The sequence below is a fragment of the Danio aesculapii genome, chromosome 6 (assembly GCF_903798145.1).
Source record: "Danio aesculapii chromosome 6, fDanAes4.1, whole genome shotgun sequence".
Lineage (NCBI taxonomy): Eukaryota > Metazoa > Chordata > Actinopteri > Cypriniformes > Danionidae > Danio > Danio aesculapii.
The window spans coordinates 11,859,673-11,881,775 of record NC_079440.1 but is presented as its reverse complement, the minus strand read 5'-3'; the positions used below and the strand labels follow the sequence as shown (position 1 = coordinate 11,881,775).

General features: G+C 34.8%; 1 protein-coding gene across 1 annotated transcript in view; it reads right to left on the bottom strand.

Moving 5' to 3' along the window:
• kalrnb (kalirin RhoGEF kinase b) overlaps window positions 1–22,103 on the bottom strand; it is a 219,685-nt gene that overhangs the window by 12,633 nt on the left and 184,949 nt on the right. Inside the window, 7 exon segments of the mRNA XM_056459523.1 lie at window positions 8,080–8,172; window positions 8,252–8,338; window positions 10,070–10,139; window positions 11,764–11,867; window positions 13,218–13,284; window positions 17,307–17,413; window positions 19,478–19,591. Coding sequence (XP_056315498.1) covers window positions 8,080–8,172; window positions 8,252–8,338; window positions 10,070–10,139; window positions 11,764–11,867; window positions 13,218–13,284; window positions 17,307–17,413; window positions 19,478–19,591 — 642 coding nt within the window.

The window sequence follows — 22,103 nt, the reverse complement described above, 5'->3', positions numbered from 1 at the left end:
ATTGTTGCATATTTAAAGGCACAGTGTGTCATTTCACCACTAGCGGGTGCATATTCACAACTAACAAAGGCATATTTTCATTCATATCTTCATTACATCCTACAAGACTCCTGCAAAAATCATAGAGCAGTGCTGTTTTGTTTTGTAAAGTTCTTTTATTTCTTATAACTTATTTATAAATGAAGAGACTACTTGGAAATTCTCAGTTTTTCTGTATTTACAATTTATAATTATGTCTTTGAGGAAAATTTTACTGCGACATTTCTTCTAAATTTAAATTCAGTGTAAAATCAACATTTACAATGTTTATTTTGCTAGCGCACTTTATTTTTTTTTGTCAATCCACTAACAAACAATCAACAAACAAACAAACAAACAAACAAACAAACAAACAAACAAACAAAATGGTTTGTGTTGGTAATCTTCAAAGTCTGACGAATTGCTTCTTCATTTTCCAGTGGTGGTCCTTCTCTGATGATGTCAGCTTGACGACGGCTTCAGCCACAATATTATTAACCACCCCCGCTCTTACTGTTAGTTCGCTATGAGGGAAGGATGCACAAAAACAAAGCCCCGGCCCTTACTCAATATTCCATTTCTGCTGAAAGTACATCCATATACTGAAGTAGAAGTCTCATCAAATTCTGGTTCATGCTGACTTTAAAGTAAAAGTGTAGTCATTTAGAGCAGAAAATGACAATTGGTAAAAAAATAAATAAATAAAAGCTATTTTTAGCCACTGTAATGTATCTATTAATTTTTAAACAACACAATATAAATGATTTTCAATGAGGTACAAAAGTTATATTTAGTGAAATAACCCTGATTTTCAATCAACAGGGTTTCTGCAGGTTTCACCAAGTTAAATTTAAGATTTTTTAAGAGCTTTTTAAGACCACAAAGAATGAAATTTCAGACTTATATAGGGCTAAACGCTAAGGATTTTCCTAATGGCCCAACAAAACAAATAAAATGACTTGCCCCATCAAAAAAGAAAAAAAATTAATTGGTAATTTTTTGGTCACACATTTTAAATAATTAGCCAAAACAAGCAGACCCTAGTTGTACACATGCCATTTTCAACTTCAAATTTTTTTTTAATGAACTAAATGTATGCACAGCAGACAATATTAGTTATATTGTAAATAGAGTTTTGCTGAAGGATTTATTGAGATGGATTGTTGGTGATTGGATGTGTGTAGGATCAATATGACAAAGAAAAAATAAAGACCTGTTAAAAATGATTTAAGACCTACAAGACAATATTTTAGTAAATTTAAGACATTTTAAGGGCTAAAATTTAATTTTTGAATTTTAAGACTTTTTAAGACCCAGCGGACACCCTGATCAAGCAAAAACTCAAATTTTCTGCAAAAAATTTTACAAATAATACAAATACTTTATCATTTAAAAAATAGTTAAATAAATAGAAAGATAATACATTTATATTAAATCAAAATCGAAAAACAAAATACAAATGACAAAATTTCAAATATATGCTGAACACAGTCACTTCCACATCATTCGATTATTAATAAATAATTATAAATATATATAGAATTATTAGGGCAACGCAGTGGCGCAGTAGGTAGTGCTGTCGCCTCACAGCAAGAAGGTTGCTGGTTCGAGCCTCGGCTGGATCAGTTGGCGTTTCTGTATGGTGTTTGCATGGCGTTCGTGTGGGTTTCCTCCGAGTGCTCCGGTTTTCCCCACAGTCCAAAGACATGCGGTACAGGTGAATTGGGTAGGCTAAATTGTCCGTAGTGTGAGAGAGTGTGTATGGATGTTTCCTAGAGATGGATTGCAGCTGGAAGGGCATCTGCTGCGTAAAACATATGCTGGATAAGTTGGCGGTTCATTCCACTGTGGCGACCCCGGATTAATAAAGGGACTAAGCCGAAAAGAAAATGAATGAATGAATGTAAATAATTATTATTATTAGTTTTTTTGTTTGTTTTTTAACAATATTTTTGTTCAGAAAATAGTAAAACATCAATGATTTTCAATGAGTTATTTTGATTTTTAATGAGGCAAAAATATTATTTAAAGGAATAACCAAGATTCCAACCACTCAAACAAAAACATCTAACATCATAAATAAAGAAAAAAGAGAAAGCAAGAATATATGTACATATATGCAACACATGGCTACACACACAGTTTATGATATAATATGCACATATATTCTTAAACATATTAGCTATAATTTTGCATATGTTTATATATGACCATAAATAAGATTTCAGTATGGAATTTATTAAATGTATGTTTTATATTAATATTAATACACAAATTACTAATAAATACTAATATTTTAACATATTAATGATACCAAAGTATTACTGCTGTGTTGTAATAATTGTTCATACAAGCAGTAATACAATAGTTACAAAAAAGTAATGACATGGTAATGACTCTTTCTTGCTATTATATTGACCTTATTCAGTATTCATCCGTACAGTAAGTGTGCTAGTTTTTGCGATTGTTTTAGAACTTCCAATTTAGTTTCCTATGGGAGAAATGTCTAGGAAAAATAAACGGCAGAATAATAAACAGCTCTACAAACAAGTGACTATACAGACAAAGCAGAAAATATAATAAGAAAACATCAAGTTGCAACATCAAGAAGCAAAACGAGCTGTTTTTAACGTCAAAAAATCAATGGAAGTGAATAATACTGAAAGTCTCGAGCCGAAAAGATTCAAATGGCTGCGCCTGCTCGTACGTGAAGAATAAGGTCAATAAGCAGATTCTTACAAGCTGTCATTAAATAGCTGTTTTTGGTTGTAGCTGAGGTTTATTTTTTGCTAAATATCTGTCACACTCTTAAGAACGAAAAAATATGCAACACAATTGACATACTGTTTCCAATCCTGTCAAAAAAAGAACGAAATAAAAAGAGAAGCACTGCGCAAACTATAACAGACTGAACTAGGACACAATTCAGAGTGACTTACGAGTGTGTGTTTGTAGCTTCAGGGCTCGCCGTAGAGAGTATTTGCGCAGCTTTAGTGAGAAAACGATTCACTTCTAATAAACACACTCTGTTCTGTCTCCGCTTCTTATTTTATTAGTCACTTAAGTGGAGAAGAGCTGGAGAAAATCCCACTGTAAATAATAAGAGTCTGCTAATGCTAACCCGCTGAGAGACATTTATACAGTTACAGACTCCTTCATTCTGCTGCTACCGTGTAAATGAGGCTTATTATTACAAATCAGCTGTACATCTGAAAAGGTGATGCCGACATAAGCTTTTCTCTGTGTTTTAGTGGTTTGTTTTTAACACTGTCCATGCTGCTGACGCTTAGATTGATATTTTCTACATGTCTTCTAATCAATAACAAAATATGCAAACATGAAATAACTGCGGTGAGAAAACAGCAGTTAAGGCAATATTCGTATCGCTATGTTTGCACGATAATAGCATGGGTATACTTTTTGGCAATAGCCAAAAATATAGTATATGGGTCAAAATGATCCATAAGATATTTTGTACATTTCCTACTGTAAATATATCAAAATGACCTTTTTGAATAGTAATGTTTAATTAATTAATTCATTCATTCATTCATTTTCTGCCGCTTTTCTGGGGCCGGGTCGCAGGGGCAGCAGTCTTAGGAGAGAACCCCAGACTTCCCTCTCCCCAGACACTTCCTCCAGCTCCTTCGGGGGGATCCCGAGGCGTTCCCAGGCCAGCCGAGAGAGATAGTCGCTCCAGCGTGTCCTGGGTCTTCCCCGAGGCTTCCTTCCGGTGGGACATGCCTGGAACACCTCCCTAGGTAGTCGTCCAGGAGGCATCCGAAACAGATGCTCAAGCCACCTCAGCTGACTTCTCTCGATGTGGAAGAGCAGCGGCTCTACTCCGAGCTCCTCCAGGGTGTCAGAGCTCCTCACCCTATCCATAAGAGTGCGACCTGCTACCCTTCGAAGGAAACTCATTTCGGCCGCTTGTATCCGAGATCTTGTCCTTTCGGTCATGACCCAAAGCTTATTTAATTGGTTTATTTATATAGCGCTTTTTACAATGTAGATTGTGTCAAAGCAGCTTAACATATGTCTAGTAAAGTCCAGATTTCAGAGTTAGTTTTCAGTTTAGTTCAGTGTGGTTTAAGTTTCACTGCTGAAAGTTCAAACACTGAAGAGCAAACGCAGCTCCACAAGTCTCGATCCAAGCAAGCCAGGGGTGACAGTGGCAAGGAAAAAAAAGAATGCACTGAAAAAAGTGTTTAATTGGATTTACAAATTTTTTTAAGGTAAGTGGTTGCAAACAATTTATTTGAGCTGAATTTAAACAAATAAATTAAGTTGAACATTACTACATTTAATTTGTTTGTTTAAATCCAGCCCATATAAATTGTTTGTAAAAATTTAGCAAAAATAATTTGTGTGTGTTCATTGCAAAGAACCTCATTTGTACAACTTTAAAGGTGATTTTGTCAATATTTTTTAAATTTTAGTTTCCAGGTTTTCAAGTAGCTGTATTCTGGCCAATTATTCCCCTAACAATCCAAAATTCAGTGAAAAGTTTATTTATTCAGCTTTTTAGATTATATTAAAATCTTAATTAAAAAAATCAACTCTTTTAACTGCAATGCTCGAAATTGCGACAGCTTTGGTCGCACATGCACCAGATATTTGACCTATGCGACCTCAAAATGCATGAAATTGTTGTAGTGCGACCGGTTTTCACTGCGAAATGTTCACCGAATGCGTGAATTTAGGAGACATTCACGAAAAATGCATCTTTGCACCTATAAAAACGTGAAACACAGTATTTGGCAATAGTTTAAAACAGTTGTGATGTCAACTTTCCACAGTGTACAAATCCCGTAATACTTGCCCCGCCTTCAAGCTGTTCTGATTGGCGCACCGCTCTAGAACTGAACGCGATTAGATTGGTTAATATCAGCTGTCAATCATTCAGTCAATGCCTTCTGTGGATAAGACTCACTGTAAAGTCTGTGTGACGGAGATTTCAGGTAACAGTGCCACTGAATCCACACATTTTAAGAGCGAGATGTTCTATTTAATCCTTCATTTAATCATCAGGATGATTTCAAATGCAATAAATCTGTTCATATAAAACTTGTACAGGGTAAATGTAGGAATCAGGTAATTTCAATACCTTTTAAAGACTTTTTAAAGACCTTCAGAATATTTCTCAGAACATTTTAAGACCTCATCGCCACTTTAAGTTCTATTTAGTATCAAATCTTTAACTTAATAAACAGTTCTTAATAAACAGTTGTAGTTAAATAACTCAATTGAGCACAACCATGCAACAGAACTCAGATAAGCTTGGAAGAAACAAAGCTTGAAAGAATAAATTACATGGTTGTTTTCAGCAACAGGCTTCAGCCACTGTTTAAACTCGTCTTTCTCCAACCAGGAGTACGCAAACTTACATTTTCTCATTTTGCCATCTGTTTCGCTCTATTGTTTCGCTACATGTGGAGAACGTCATATCACCTTCCCACATTTATCGCAAATTACGTGACATCACCCTGATGGAGGAACAAGGCTGGACACGCCACGGCCCGAACCAATCGCGTGGATCGAGGAAAATAAATATATGCTTTTTTGGAGTCAAACACTTTGAACAACGCTTCAACAAAATTTAAGACCTCGTAAAAACACGATTAAGACTTAATTAATACCTTTTAAGGGCCTTAATTTTCTCATAACTGATTTATCAACTTTTAATACTTTTTAAGACCCCGCGGACACCCTGTTGTAGTAACAGTGAACATAACTCTTGGTGGGTGCCACAAAATATTGGCTAATGCGACTACATTTTTAAACTTAGGAGAACCAGTGCTACCAAATAAAAAGGTTACCTGGTTTTATTGTCCAGGGTCAGATATATTTACTATTATCCAGTAAATAACTTAAGAGCAAACAGGTTACGTAAAGTAAAAAATATCAAATACAAAATGGGTCTCATTCATAAAGCATACGTATATACATTATAGCAGGGATGTAGTTTCCAGAAAGTTTGCTTTGGCAAGTTATTTCAAAATTCCAAAAATTCTCTAAACAAATTTCGACATGACCTGATTTTGTTTAAAATAATGTCACATTAGTACATTCTATTACTTTGTTTAAAGTATATTGGGGTGTTACAATTACTATGTTTTTTACTATAATGATATCCACAAAAATACACTGAACATCAAATGTACTGACAAATCATCTTTGCCATCACAGGAATAATTTATCATTTAAAACATGAATAAATTCGAGCCATTTTAAACTATGATATCATTACACAACATTGCTGTTTTACTGGATTTTGATTAAAGAAATATAGCTTAGCTGATTTAAAGAGACTTAGCAAGATTTAAAAGAAAATAAGGTAATCCATTTGAGTATTAGTAGATTGTCTGCTTAATATCTGTTCATGTGCTCCTTCAACAGACACCTAACTGACTATAAGAAACTTTGCAAGTACATGTCAACTAACCCCAACCCTAACCCCAACCTAACAGTCTACTTATAATCTAATGAGAATTCGATGCATGTAGATGCAATGTAACTTAAATTCAACGGACCATCAAAATAAAGTGTGACCGAAAATAATCAGTGGTGGACATAAAAGGTATGCAGGTCCGCATATGGAATTATAATTAGGGATGCACCAAAAATTATTTATATTTTCGTTTTTTTGGCCAAAAGAGAAAAACGTCCCAAAATATAAGCTGAACAAAATATACGATGCATTGCACTGCCTAAAAGTGTTCAGTGCGCACGTTTCAATCTCCCTCCAATCTTGGCTTACACATCAGACACTGAAAGAACTGTGCTATAAAACCCATTCATTATAGAGGCTTGTGCAGCGTAAAGCTATTTGTGATCTGATACAGCACCGACCAATGTGCATGAGCATCAGAGCATCGACGAGCTTACCATATACAATACCACATATTAGAATATAAGATACAGAAATATATGCAAATCACATACTTATTATACCAGTTCATGATTAGATTTTAAAGACATTAAAATATATGCTACATACGTACAGTCAAAATGAATAGCCCATTTTTTCTTTTTCAAATATTTCCCAAATGATGTTTAACAGAGGAAGTAATTTTTCACAGTATTTCCTACAATATTTTTTCTTCTGGTGAAAGTCTTATTTGTTTTATTTCAGCAAGAATAAAAGCAGCTTTTATTTAAAAAAAAACATTTTAAGGTCAATATTATTAGCCCCTTTAAGCAATATTTTATTCGATTGTCTACAAAATAAACCATCGTTATACTATGACTTGTCTAATTAACCTAGTTAAGCCTTTAGATGGCACTTTCAGCTCAATAGTAGTATCTTAAAAGTATGATTTAATGTCATCATTCATTTTCTTTTCGGCTTAGTCCCTTTATTTACAACAACAGTCCATTTCTCAATATATGTGTTTTTAATATATTGAAATGTGGTAAAGCTGAACAACTGACTGTATTTTTATACTATATTGATTTTCTATTTGTTATTAATCATATTATTATTATTATTATTATTTTATTTTATTTTTTTCATAAGTCGTGTGTTGCGGACCTCTTGGCCAGGTCACCCTTGTAAATGAGATCTTGATCTCAATGGGTTTTTTTTATCTGGTCAAATAAAGAAGCATATATATTAATCTGGGGTTGCCACAGCGGAATGAACCGCCAACTGTCATCATGACAAAGATAAAAGATATTGGCTATTATAATTTAGTTATTAAAACTATTATTAATCTTTTCATTAAACAGAACTTGGGGGCAAAATTTACAGGGGGAGGGGGGGTCGGGGCAAATATATACACAAATATATATGTGTAATAATTCAGGTGGGCTAATAAATCTGACTTCAACTGTACAAATTTCAATTGCCAATTTTATATAAATATGACAGGATGAACAGTGTTAAAAAAAGCTCTCCAGTACCCCTTTAAGAATAAGACCAAAAAATTATGTGCATCCCTAAATATAATTGTATAAAATAAATATAACTGTCTTCATTTATACAATCTTTGTCTTTGATACTTTGCTGGAATCGGTTCACCATGGTATGTACTGTAGTGGTTAACGTATGGCTGATACCTTGAGCAGAAGCTGGTATTTGGTGATCCTCTGGATGGGCTTGATCAGGTAATCACTGATGGACAGTCTGGAGTTGATCTCCTGCTGCACCCCCTGACGAAACAAAAAACGCCAACATCATCAACAAACAGAGCACTTTATTCCAGAAGATACCTCAAATAATAACACTCACCTCGAAGAATTTATCACACTCAGCCACGACAAACTCAGAGCGGGGCTTATTCTGACAGTAGATGACATACATGTGTAATCGTCTCTCCTGGAGAACAAGAAGACAAATGAATTACTTTAGCACTAAAAGACGAGTTCTGTCATCATTTACTAATCCTCAACTTGTTAGTTCTGTTGAACATAAACGAAGATACACTGAAGAATGTTGGGAAAAACAGCCATTGACTTCTATAGTATATTTTGTTCCAACTATAGATGCTAGTTACTGATATATTGCTTGGTGTTCAACAGAAGAATGTTTAGAACCATTTTAGTGTTAGTAAACAGTGCAGAAATGTTCATTGTCAGGTTAACTATGCCTTAAAGTAGAGCTGCGCAATAAATGGTTTCAGCATCGATTTCCCAATGTGTGAATCTGCCATAGTCACACCGCAAGAAGTCAAGCAATTTCAAGTGAATTTAAACAATTTGAAGCTAAAAAATAATAAAGTTTGTCACTCTACCAAAGATTAATTGTCTTTGTTTATACAATGAAGACTTTACACTACCTTCTAGTTGGTCATTTGGTATCAGAAGTGGATTATATGAAAGGCAAAGGCCTCTAGATTAGGCTTAGGCTACTAAAATAAAATATGATCATGTCCTGATTTTTAATTATTTCATTAGGACAGTAAGGTCTGAGTTTGCTTAGACAAAAGTCTTGTCACTTAACAGAAATAATGTACAGTATAGAATATAAAGTCATAGTGCAGTGGAAAAAGAATTAATATTCTGTATGACTCCTATGAGTTTGGAGGACTGCATCCATCCATCTCTGCAATGACTCAAATAATGTATTAATAAAGTCATCTGAAATGGCAAAGAAAGCGTTCTTGCAGGACTCCCAGAGTTCATCAAGATTCTTTGGATTCATCATCAATGCCTTCTCATCTTACCACAGACATGCTCAACAATGTTTATGTCTGGTGACTGGGCTGGCCAATCCAGGAGCACCTTGACCTTCTTTGCTTTCAGGAACTTTGATGTGAAGACTGAAGTATGAGAAGGAGCGCTATCCTGCTGAAGAATTTGCCCTCTCCTGTGGTTTGTAATGTAATGGGCAGCACAAATGTCTTGATACCTCAGGCTGTTGATTTTGCCATCCCCTCTGCAGATCTCTCACACACCCACTAACTGACTGTAACCCCAAACCAAGAATTTTCCAACACCAAACTGATTTCTGTGAGAATCTTAGGTCCATACAGGTTCCAGTAGATCTTCTGCAGTATTTGCGATGACTGGGATGCAGTTCAGCAGATGATTCAGCTAAAAAAAAATCAGCCTTCTGCCACTTTTCCAAATGATCAACTAGAAGTCAAGTTATTATTTGTTGCTCTTACAACTGGGATCGACAACAAGACTTTTGTCAGGTAGTGGAGTGTTATTTTACATTTGATTATTGGATTTCTGTACCTTCTAAAAAAAACATAAACCGCTGTTTATTTATATTTAAGCTTTGTTCTATTGTTTTCATCTGTGGAAGGCTAATAATTTTGAGTGATCATTTCACTTCACAAGACCTCAGTGTGTCATCAGGAGCCATGACTATTGATTTGCACTCATTTGTACTGTATGTGTTTATTTTGAATCTAAAAAACCTGTAACCATTCACTGCTATTATATGAATCAACAAAAACCACTGATTCAGCTAAAACTCTTCCTTAACGTTCTACTGAGGAACATTAAATGTTAGATGACCTGTGGGTGAGCAAATAAACCTTTTTAAGTGAACTATATCTTCAACACATATTATATACAGAGATCAATGTGCTGAACTCACATGCTTGATAAACAGCTCGGCCAGTTTGTCGTGGTCCTGTAGACATTTCTCCAGTTCGCCGAGGAAGAATCTTTTAAAAATAAGAAGAGAAATATTTAGTCATGGGTATGAACTCCTCTCATGTTCATTTCCTTTTTTAGTGTGTTCTGCCGCTCCACTGAACTCAACCAGGAAGTTTTACACACATGTTTTGCATGCTGATTATTTCACGGGTATTATATATGACCAACTAAAAATTAGACACTTGTTCAATTATAGTGTGAAAGATTGTGATAACATTGTTAAGTCAATTTATCAGCTGGTAAGATCTTTTATATTTATTAATTATGTTTATCAAGGCCTTACACGTCCAGTTCTTCTCAGCCTCTTAATGCACATAACTGGTACGCATACAGATGTGCAATAGGTGTGAAATAAAATTAGGATTGATCACCTATTTGTAAATTATCATCCGAAACCTGAAAAATAGCATATTCATTCTGTTTATCAAGGCTGTACACGTCCAGTCCACTCAAGGATTTAGGAAGCTCCTTCAGTCATGATGTAAAATGGAGCAATATCAAATATTGTTTGGTCAACAGTAGTTAGATTTTAGTATTGATTATTGATCATTTTACGATATATTTGTATATATCTGGACTTTAGAATATTTATTAATATATTTAATTATCATAATTTTTAAATCATATTATTGATCTATTTTATTAGTCCTTTTTAGCAATTGTTATTTATGATTCTATAACATTTAATTTTAATAATTTAATTTATTTATTTATTTATTTTTAAAAATAATTTATTTTATTTATTATTTTCATTATTATTTATTTATTTATTTATTTATTTCTATTATTACATATAATATAGTAGATTAAATGAAGATTAATATGTACAATACGGTGAAAATGTTTTTACAATTTAAAATATTTATGTATATTAAATATTGTAATGTAATAATATAATGTAAATATTCACCAGCCATTATTTCTTTCTTCAGTGTCATATGATCCATCAACATAAAATAATGTAAATATGCTGATTTGGTGCTCAAGAAACATTATTAAAGTTGTTATTTGCACTATTATTAAAGAAAGTTGTGCTGCTTTATATACGTTTTAAAAATGTTAATCATTTTCAGGATTCTTTGATGAACAGAAAGATCAAAAACAGCATTTATTTGAAACAGAAATAATTTATTAGGTAATAAATAAAATTTTTAATTAATTATTGCATCCAATGAATGCTTTTTTGTACTTTGTAGTTCTTATTTAATATAAATTAATTAAACTTTACGGACTGTTCAAGTGTCTTATTATATCATTACATTGTAAAAGGTGCTATAGAAATAAAGATGAATTGAATTGGGTTAAAGTCTAGCATTAAGTTTAGTTTTATATCAGGTATAATTTTACATGTGTTTATGTATGACCATAAATAAGATTTCAGTGTGGAATATATTACATTTATTTTATATCTAACTATTAATAAACAAAATATGAATGAATACTATTATATTAATGATACCAAAGCATTACTGCCTTGTGGTAATGAATAAAAATACAAATAGTAATACAAGAGTTACAAAAAGGTAATGACATTTTAATGACAGCTTTCTTTGCTATGATAATGGCAAAAAACCAAAACAGCTCAGTTTTAAAATCTCTTTCTAAATGAATAAAAAAAGAGCTCCGGCATACTCTCTATGCCAGTCGTAGATTTGATGAATATTCCCAAATACGATCTTATCCTTCCCCGTCATATCCTCTGGAACACCTTTTTCCCCAATCCGTTTCATAAAGCCCTGAGGATGAGGAGGAAAACACACATTTTAGACATCCCTTAATATAAGAAATCCTCCTCAGTGACTCTCTGTAGTACTTATATGAATATGTTCAGTAAAAGACTCTTCAATAACCATTTTCAACACAGGCTCATTGTGAAAATGTACTCCCGTATACATTTCTGGAGAGCGCGAGTTATGTAGTAGCCAGAGCTACGTATGGCTGCATTTTGTCTTTAAAGCGAATGCTATGGGGTGGTATGATAATACAACAGCTTCTGTTTCTTTTCATGCTACCAGCTAACCAATTACTTCCATGTGAACGGCATTTCCGCTGTTACCAGTTTGTCCAGTAGCTCACCACGTACATCGACGGACCTGAAACGCAGAAAGGAGTTGACCGCGACGATGGAGTTCGAGTCCAGTGAAGAACGGTTCTAGAAAGCAGGTAATAAAATAAAACAAACAAGTATAAAACAGGGTGAGAATGTGGTAAGATCTGAAAACGTGGTAAACATCAGGCAGCAGCGAGGGCTTTTCTTTTTCTGGATTGCTTTTGAAAACACTGTCGCTTGGGTTTATGGAAGGCGGTAGGAGGGTTAATCTGTGCTTTTCAAAACACTATCGGTTGGGTTTGGGGGGGGGGCTTAATCGGTCAGTCAACAGCGGCCTCTGGTGGATTTATGCAAGAACAGCAGGCAAAAATGGCAGTCGCGAGAGAAATTTGAGATCTGAAAAAGCATACACAGCGCCCTCTGGTGGATTTGTGAAAACAAAACTGCAGAAAAAACGTACTTCCTGGGACGCATTTCGTGATCTCCAGAAATGTATATGGGGTACGCATCAATAATGAGCCTGGGTTGACCATTTTGCAATGTTACAAAAACCGAAGCTACAAATTAGGTGTTAATACTTAAAATGTAAAAAAACAAAAAACAAAAAGATAAATAAAATTAAATAAATAAATAAAATAACATTAAAAAAATTATAATTTAAAATGCTTGCCAATAAATTTATTTTTATTAAATTCATGAGTTGAAGGACTGATGAATTAAAAAAAACTAACACAAAAACACAACAATAAAAAATATAAAAAATAAAGACTTCTTTAAATCATTTTATAATAGCATATAAATACTAAAATAACACTACATTGAGCCAGTCTGATCATTTGATGCTCTTTGTCCTTCAGATCCCTGTGATAATATCTTTTGTACATGAATGCAAATCATTTGTTTTGAATGTTAACACAGATATTAGCACAGATGTTGAAAATATGCTGAATCATGGTTGAAAATCACATCTTAATTAAATGTGTAACATGACACCAATAGCACATGCTGAATGATTCTGTTGTTATACATCCCGTACCTCAACGATGATTCCCAGGTCCTTCACATAGTCCCTCTCCGTCTGCACCATTTCATTTAACACAAACCTGCGGACAGAAGAGATGAGCGATATCACTACACACTATCCTTATGTTCCTGCTAAATATCTGCTTTGTTAAGTTGTGACATATGCAAAACCGTGTCCACGTCAATGTCTCTTCTTCTGTATGCTGTGTTTTTATGACTAAACTTTATTTTAAATATATGCAAAATGTAAATACTTGTAACTGAGGCTCAAAATATTCCTGGAATTGAAAATATGGAGTTGAATGCAAAATTATTAGCCCTCTAATGACATTTTTATTCTTTATTATTTCTTTATATTTCCCAAATGATGTATTACGGAGAGAGAAACACATTTTTAAACATACAGCAATAGTTTTAATAATTAATTTCTAATGATTAATTTATTTTGTCTTTGCCATGATGACAGTACATACAGTGAATCTGGAAAGTATCCATAGCGCTTCACTTTTTCCACATGCTTTTATGATTCAGCCTTATTGCAAAATTGATTAAATTCATTTATTTCCTCACTTATTTCCTTATTTACTTTCCACACAATACACTATAATGATTATGTGAAAAATTATTTTTTTGAAATTGTCGCAAATTTATTAAAAATAAAAAAGCTGAAAATTCACATGTACATAAGTATTCACAGCCTTTGCTCAATATGTGATGCACCTTTGGCAGCAATTACAGCCTCAAGTCTTTTTGAATATGATGCCACAAGCTTGGCACACCTGTCTTTGGGAATTTTTGCCCATTCCTCTTTGCAGTACCTCTCAATTTCTATCAGGTTGTATGGGAAGCGACAGTGTACAGCCATTTTCAGATCTCTCCAGAGATGTTCAATAGGATTTAGGTCTGGGCTCTGGCTGGGCCACTCAAGGGCATTCACTGAGTTGTTGTGAAGCCACTCCATTGATATTTTGGGGGTGTGCTTTGGGTAATTGTCCTGCTGGAAGATAAAACCCAGTCTGAGGTCAAGAGCACTCTGAAGCAGGTTTTTATTCAGGATGTCTCTGTACATTGCTGCATTCGTCTTTCCCTGTATCCTGACTAGTTTTCCAGTTCCTGCTGCTGGATGGTATTAGCCTGGTGATTAGCGATGCCTAGTTTTCTCCAAACATAACGCCTGGCATTCACTCCAAAGAGTTCAATTTTAGTCTCATCAGACCAGAAAATTTAGTTTCTTATGGTCTGAGAGTCCTTCAGATGCCTTTTGGCAAATTCCAGGCGGGGAGTGGCCTGGCCACTCTACCATAAAGGCCTGATTGGTAGATTGCTGCACAGATGGTTGTCCTTCTGTAATGTTCTCCTTACTCTACAGAAGAACGCTGGAGCTCAGACAGAGTGACCATCGGGTTATTGATCACCTCTCTTACTAAGGCCCTTTTCCCCCGATCACTCAGGTTAGATGGCCAGCCAGCTCTAGAAAGAGTCCTGGTGGTTCCAAACATCTTCCACTTATGGATGATGGCGGCCACTGTGCTCATTGGAACTTTCAGAGCAGCAGAAATTATTCTGTAACCTTCCCCAGCCTTGTGCCTACAGACAATTCCTTTGTCTTCGTGCTTGGTTTGTGCTTTGACATGCACTGTTCACCCTGGGACCTTATATAGACAGGTGTCTTTTCAAATCATGTCCAATCAACTGAATTGATCACAGGTGAACTCCAATTAAGCTGCTGAAACATCTCAAGAATGATCAGTGGAAACAGAATGTACCTGAGCTCAATTTAGAGCTTCACGGCAAAGGCTGTGAATACTTATGTACATGAGATTTTTCAGGTTTTATATTTTTATTAAATTTGCAACGATTTCAAAAAATCTTTTTTCACATTGTCATTATGTGGTATTGTGTGTAGAATTTTGAGGAAATCAATTAATTGAATTCATTTAGGAATAAGGCTGTAACAAAAACATGTGGAAAAAGTGAAGCGCTATAAAAACTTTCCAGATGCACTGTAATATATTAGTTATTTAGCAAGATATTAGTATTCATGTTAAAGTGACATTTAAAGGCTTAACTAAGTTATTCAGTTAATTAAGCAAGTTATTGGACAACTGTTTTTTTTCTGAAGCTAATCGAAAATAATTACTTCTTAATAATGCTGACCATAAAAATTATATTCATAAAAAAAAAAAAACTTTTTTCAAGAAGAAAAAATACATTTCAGGAAATACTGTGAAAATGTCTTTGCTATTCAGACCCAACAAATGGGTCGTTTATCTAAACTTTCTCTTTCACCTATTGAAGCTATTCTGTCAGAGAAAAAAGGTCCTGTCTCGTCTTTTTTATCCATGCCAAGCTGTTACAGCTGATAATAATCGTGACGTAAAATCTAAATGGGAAAAAGACGTTGCTCATTCACAGAGGACGAATGGGAAACAATATGTAAGAAAGCTCAGACTTTTTTTTTTATCAATAGTCCTCATAAACTTAACCAATTTAATGTGATACAGATAGTTTTCTTTCTTCCACTTAAATTTCACTCTCCTAAAAGCTCCTACCCAGAGTGTTGTCCTAGATGAAAAGCAGATACATCCTACATATGCTGTGGTCTTGCCCTAACTTAGAACAATATTGGAAAGAGGTCTTAGAGGTTATTGACATAGTTGTAGTTACTAATGTGCCTAGAGAGCCTAGACTTACCCTCTTAGTATATACTGCACTACTTGATCAACAAAGATTTAATTTGAGATTTATCAGACTAGCAGTACTAGCAGCCATTAAATGTACAACATAAAACTTTGAGAAGGAAGAATTCTAAACCACCTTCTACTACCATGTGAATTAATGAAGTGTCATCCAATAAATTTCATTTCATTTGAAAAAGTGGCAAGATTTGTTTGTCAAATACTGGGGCAACTTAATTTCTTATTTGGGTATAACAGTACAGAATGTTTAGATAGAACCTGACTTTTTTATGCTTTCTTGTTTAATTTTATTCATGGTTTAATGGTGGCACTACGGGTTGTAGGTTTGGGGCATGTACAGGGCAGTATGTGTGGGGATGAAAGATCTGTTTAGATTATTGTGTACTTGCTGTACTTTGTTTTTAACTTGGAAAAACCCAATAAACATAATGTTAAAAAAATGTTGCTCTGTTAAACATTAAAAAAAGAATTAAAATTTCGCAGTTGGGCTATTAATTTTGTCTTCAGCTGTATTTCATTTCAATATTTATATAAAAAAAATGTATTTCAGGGTCAAGAAAATACAATGCCAACCTCAAAGTTGATTTGAAGTATTGGGCAAAATTATTAGGCAAATTTACATTTACATTTAGTCATTTAGCAGACGCTTTTATCCAAAGCGACTTACAAATGAGGACAAGGAAGCAATTTACACATCTATAAGAGCAGCAGTGAATAAGTGCTATAGACAAGTTTCAGGTGTGTAAAGTCTAAGAAGCAAGGCATTAGTAAAGTTTTTTTTTAATTTATTGTTACATTGTTTCAAAATAAATTTCAAAATGATTCCGACATGTATTTGTAGAAATATATTTCTGTCATGAACACTCACTCGGGATTTAGTATGGTAATGAATATGTATATGCCAATGTTGATGTAGTTGGTCTTGGCGGAGTAGATCATACACAGACATGCCATCTGAGAATATAGCACACTGCTGCTACAAACATAATATCTAATATATAACCCCCGTAGCAGATCTAAACACAGGTGGACGGGTGTCTCCGAAAACGCACCTCAGCTTAACAGCTTAAAATGACGCGGAGCATTAAAACTGATGAGAACCAATCTCCTGCACTATGCAGTTAATGACGTAAGAGCAGATTAGGTGACCTTAACTAACATAGTTTCATTTAAACCTGTTTATAAAAGATAAGTGTGATGATCTGAGATCAGGCATCAGTATAAACTTTATAAGCATTATGATTTTCTATAGTATTACAGCACAGTGTACGAGTGGAGTTTATTAGAAGCATTTGTTGTTCACTTTTGGACCTGGAAACGGTGTAGTGTGATGTCAGACTTAACAAGTGGATAGTAAAGCTAGCATTTGTTTCTTTTCATGCACAGTTCAGGCGAGGGCTTACATTCGCCCTCTCAAGGCCTTGTTCTTCTGCTCTGTTTCTGGGTCTCTGGACGTCTGATCAGACGGCGTGACACTGCCCAGCACTGGGAAAGAGCCGGGCTCTGGAGTCTGAAACACAAAGAAACAGAAAAAGATCAAAAGATACTGAAGAATAAATCAAGATGAAACACTCACTGAAAAAGCTATTTTATTAGTTTATCTGCATGTCTTAACTAACTGAAGAGAACAGTGAATATGGGAAATGTGTTGCTGAACTGTTAAAATATACAATCAAGCCTGAAATTATTCATATCCCTCACAAATACTTTTATTCAGCAAGTTTCTTTTGACCGGACACTGGCTTCACCCAAAAGATAATAAAACGATATACAAGAGGCATATTTGTGGAACATTTTATTTACATTTTAACAAAGTCAGAATTTGCAATAGGTATGAATAATTTCAGGCTTGACTGTATTCATTTATAGTATCTGTATTAATAAGTCTGCGAAGGTACTAAATAAGCAATATCTAATAACAAAATAAAAAAAGGATTAAAAATATATCAAAACTTGATAGCTGAAGACAAAAAAATGTGTTTCTTATATATTTTTTTCTATTGAAAAAGAACTTCTTTTTGTTTGGCTGGTATATAGATTGTTATTTATTTAAACACTCTTAAGCTCAAAATTATTAGCCCTTTTAAAGAATAAACCACTGTCATCTAATGGCTTGCCTAATTAAACTAAATTACCTAGTTAACCTAATTAACATAGTTAAGCATTTAAAATTGCAGTTTAAGCTCTTTGAAAATAGTCAAATATAATAAAGATGTACTGTCATCATGGCAACAACAAAAGTAATTAGAAATTAGTTATTAAAACTATTTTTTAAACTATTAAAACTGTTTAAAAATGTGTTGAAAAACTCGCCCCTTTAAACACCACTTGGGAAATATCTGAAAATTAATAAAAAAAAATTTATAGGAGGACTAATAATTTTGTATTCAATTGTACATTAATATGTTTAGATGCTATACTGTATGTTTACCTACATCCCATTTGAACAATAATCAAGATCAAACTTTTTTTTATCTCAATTTAATTTGATCAATAAATAAGACCAGAATATCAGAAACATGGAGATGTTTCATTTAATTGAAAAACTGACCAAAACTCTCACCCGATACTAAATGCTAAAACTAATCAAAGCCAAAAACCTACTAAGAAGATGACATTTATCTGCAGTTCATGGAATTATTAACCAGCATCAGACAAATTCATTCATTTTCTCTCGGCTTAGTCTTTGATTTATCAGAGGTTGCCACAGCGGAATGAACCGTCAACTATTCCAGCATATGATTTTCGCAGGGGATGCCCTTCCACCCGCAACCCAGTACAGGGAAACACCCATACACTCTCACATTCACACATTACAGCCAATTTTAGTTTATTCAATTCACCTATAGCACATGACTCGAACATGCAAACTCCACACAGAAATGCCAACTGACCCAGCTGAGGCTCGAACCAGCAACCTTCTTGCTGTGAGGTGACAGTGCTAACCCCTGAGCCACCATGCCGCCCATCAGATAAATGTGTTTTTAAATCATTGTAATATTAACGGGCATCACAGTGGCGCAGTGGGTAGCACGATCCCCTCACAGCAAGAAGGTTGCTGGTTCGAGCCTCAGCTGGGTCAGTTGGCATTTCTGTGTGGAGTTTGCATGTTCTCCCCATGTTGGCGTAGGTTTCCTCTGGGTGCTCCAGTTTTCCCTCACAAGTCCAAAGACATGCGCTATAGGTGAATTGGGTAGGTATACGTGTAGTGTATGTGTATGTATATGAATGAGTGTGTATGGATGTTTCCCGGTGATGGGTTGCAGCTGGAACGGCATCCGCTGCATAAAACATATGCTGAATAAGTTGGCAGTTCATTCCACTGTGGCGACCCCGGATTAATAAGGGACTAAGCCGAAAAGAAAATAAATGAATGAATATAATATTAACTTCTAAGATCACAAGCTACAAAATATTGTAGCTCAGAGTAGTTTGACTAATGAAAAATTTAAAAATGATGACTTGAATTGTAACTTTTGGATGAACTGCTCCTTTAACAAACAGGATGAGAGATGAAGAGCGTAAAAAAGACAGGAAAACAAGGATGAAAAATGAATGAAAGTGAGTGTTTCACCTTGTCCTCCTGAGCGGAAGGGTCCTTGATGATCTCCATGGGTGGAGGCAGAGGAGTGTGTGGCTCGTCTTCAGCTTCTTCTTCTCCTCCGCTGTTTGTTCCTCGCCTTCCCCTCTGCGGAAAAAACACACACAACATGAACACATCACACTGAGACAAATCTATGATTCATGACTGCAGCCGAACGTCTCATAAAACATGCACCTAAACATGGCTGTCGATGGACCACATTTAGGGTGGCCTTAGCCTCAGAAACAGAGGACAAAGTGTGTGCTTACCATTAGAATGTTTTAATATATTCATCTGTGCAGATCTGTCATAAATAAGTTTATAAAATGTCCCAAATGGAGAGTATTTGGTTTCCTGCCTACTGTAAAATGTCTACCAAACATCTACTAGTCCTTTCTTGCTTTATGAAATGATCGACTTGCTATTTTAGTTTTTAAAAAGTGCCATTAACTTGCCTAAAGCCATCCATGGGAATGATTAAAACAGTGGCAGACAGCACTATACACTCAATACACTCATTTTATCCGCATATCAGAGTGATTATCAGAGAAAGAAAGGTCATGTGTTGTTCTGGATTAAATATTGTTTTGTATTAAATAATGACCTAGATCGTGAAATACATTTCTAAGCTTTAAGGTTTTTAATGCTAATTTGATTTAGAAAAGTGGCAAAGTTGTTATATTTTAATAAACAGTAAACAAAAAGTTACTTGAGTATATAATAAACAGCAAGAGACAGAATAAACAGTTTGCACGGTGTAAAAATCATTACGTCTATGAGGAAACCCAACACTACAGTATATATATATATATAATTTATTATAAATGATGTATTATCATTTTCAGCTTATTATAGGGCTGCATCAAATTTGTTAAGGCTTTTTCGGTTTTTCGTGAAAGAAAAAAAATGGCAAAATATGAGCTGAAAATAAAAAGCTATGCTGAACTGCATGGCTTTCACACTGGAAATGGAAAGCAATGCGCTATGAAACCCATTGAGTTCAATGGCTTTGGCTGTGCAAGTGTGGTTTGTTGATGCGCTGCGCTTGCAGGAGTGCCAACGTGATGATTTTAACATATAAAGCGGTTCATGGTTCTGCTCTCGGTAACATTTGTGATTTAATATCTATTTCTTCTGCCTCTTGCTGTTTACGCTCTGCTTCGAATCCAACACTATTTCAGCCTCATTGTAAACTCAACACCATGGGAGCACCAGCACCATTAAGGCATTTTCTTACCATGCACCCAAACTATGGAATGCTCTTCCTACAGGAATGCTGGTTCATTGAACTGTTTTAAGAAGCTACTTAGAACTCATCTTTTTAGGACTGTTTTTAATTTGTGGATATCTTTTTTTATTCTCACTGTGTCTTTATTGTTTTATTGTGATTTGTTGTTTTTTTACTGTTTCAAAAGTTCACACTTAGCTGATGATTGATAATAAAGCTTGTTTGGCGTGCTGTCCCGGGAGAGAGCCCTGAGCTTATAAGATCCTCGAGCCCTGGGCTCCCTCCCATTGCAGAGAGGGGAGTTTGAGCTCAGGTAGATCTCAATGACTCCCCCCTTGCTTATTGTAGCTAAGTGTCAGATATGGATGCTGAGGTGTACTCAGAGCTTATCTAAAAATATTTTGTATTAATTGTTTAGGGTGCTTGTTTTTGAACTGTGGGAGGAAACCAGAGGACCCGGGGGAAACCCACGCGAGCACGGGGAGAACGAGCAAAACTCTGCACAGAAATGTCGCCTGGTTTGGAAGGGAATTTAAACCAGGGGCATTCTTGCTGTGGGGAAACAGTGGTAATCACTGGCCACCGTGTCGCTCGTTTGAAAGGAAGGAAAGTAGGGTTTGGTGTGTGTGTGTGTGTGTGGTGTGTGGGGGGGGGGGGTTCTTCGAGAAGAAGATATTGAGATGAGAAACCTCTGGTTATTTATAGTGAGTTAAGAATCGTCTGATAAGATAATTAGTCATGAGCTAATGCTGGAAGAGCTGTGAACAATCATAAGCACGTGATCCTCTTGAAATTTGTTTATAAATAAACTTCACTTTGTAAACGCTTTGGGTCTGAGAAAAGTGCATTATAAATACAATTTATAATTATTATTATAGTTCATAATTGCTCAATATTCTGATCTATGGATACCTGATGCTTATAGATTTCTATTCACAAACCGCACATGCTCAAAAGAAAAGCACTCAAGTCGACTCAAATAACACACCAACAGGACATTTATGTGTAGTATACATGTAACACTGCTGTGTTGTCATGGCAACGCTGGTAAAATTAAGTCTCTTCAATCGTTCGGTCAATAAAATCTTGCTCTCCAAAGAATGAGGTTATTTTATTGACTTGTGCTTTTTAAATCTGTATATTTAACACAATGAAAGTTGAGTCACATTTAAAAAGTCTAACAAAATGACTTATTTAAAAGAACACTCCACTTTAAAAAAGCCTAAATTTACCTAATTTTAACTCCACTATAGTTAATCAGTGGAGTTTTACCATTTTTAAATCCATTCAGCCAATTTAGGGATTTGGTGGAGCACTTTTAGCTTAGCTTAGCACCAATCATTGAATCTGATTAGACCATTAGCATCATGCTCAAAAATAAGGAAAAAG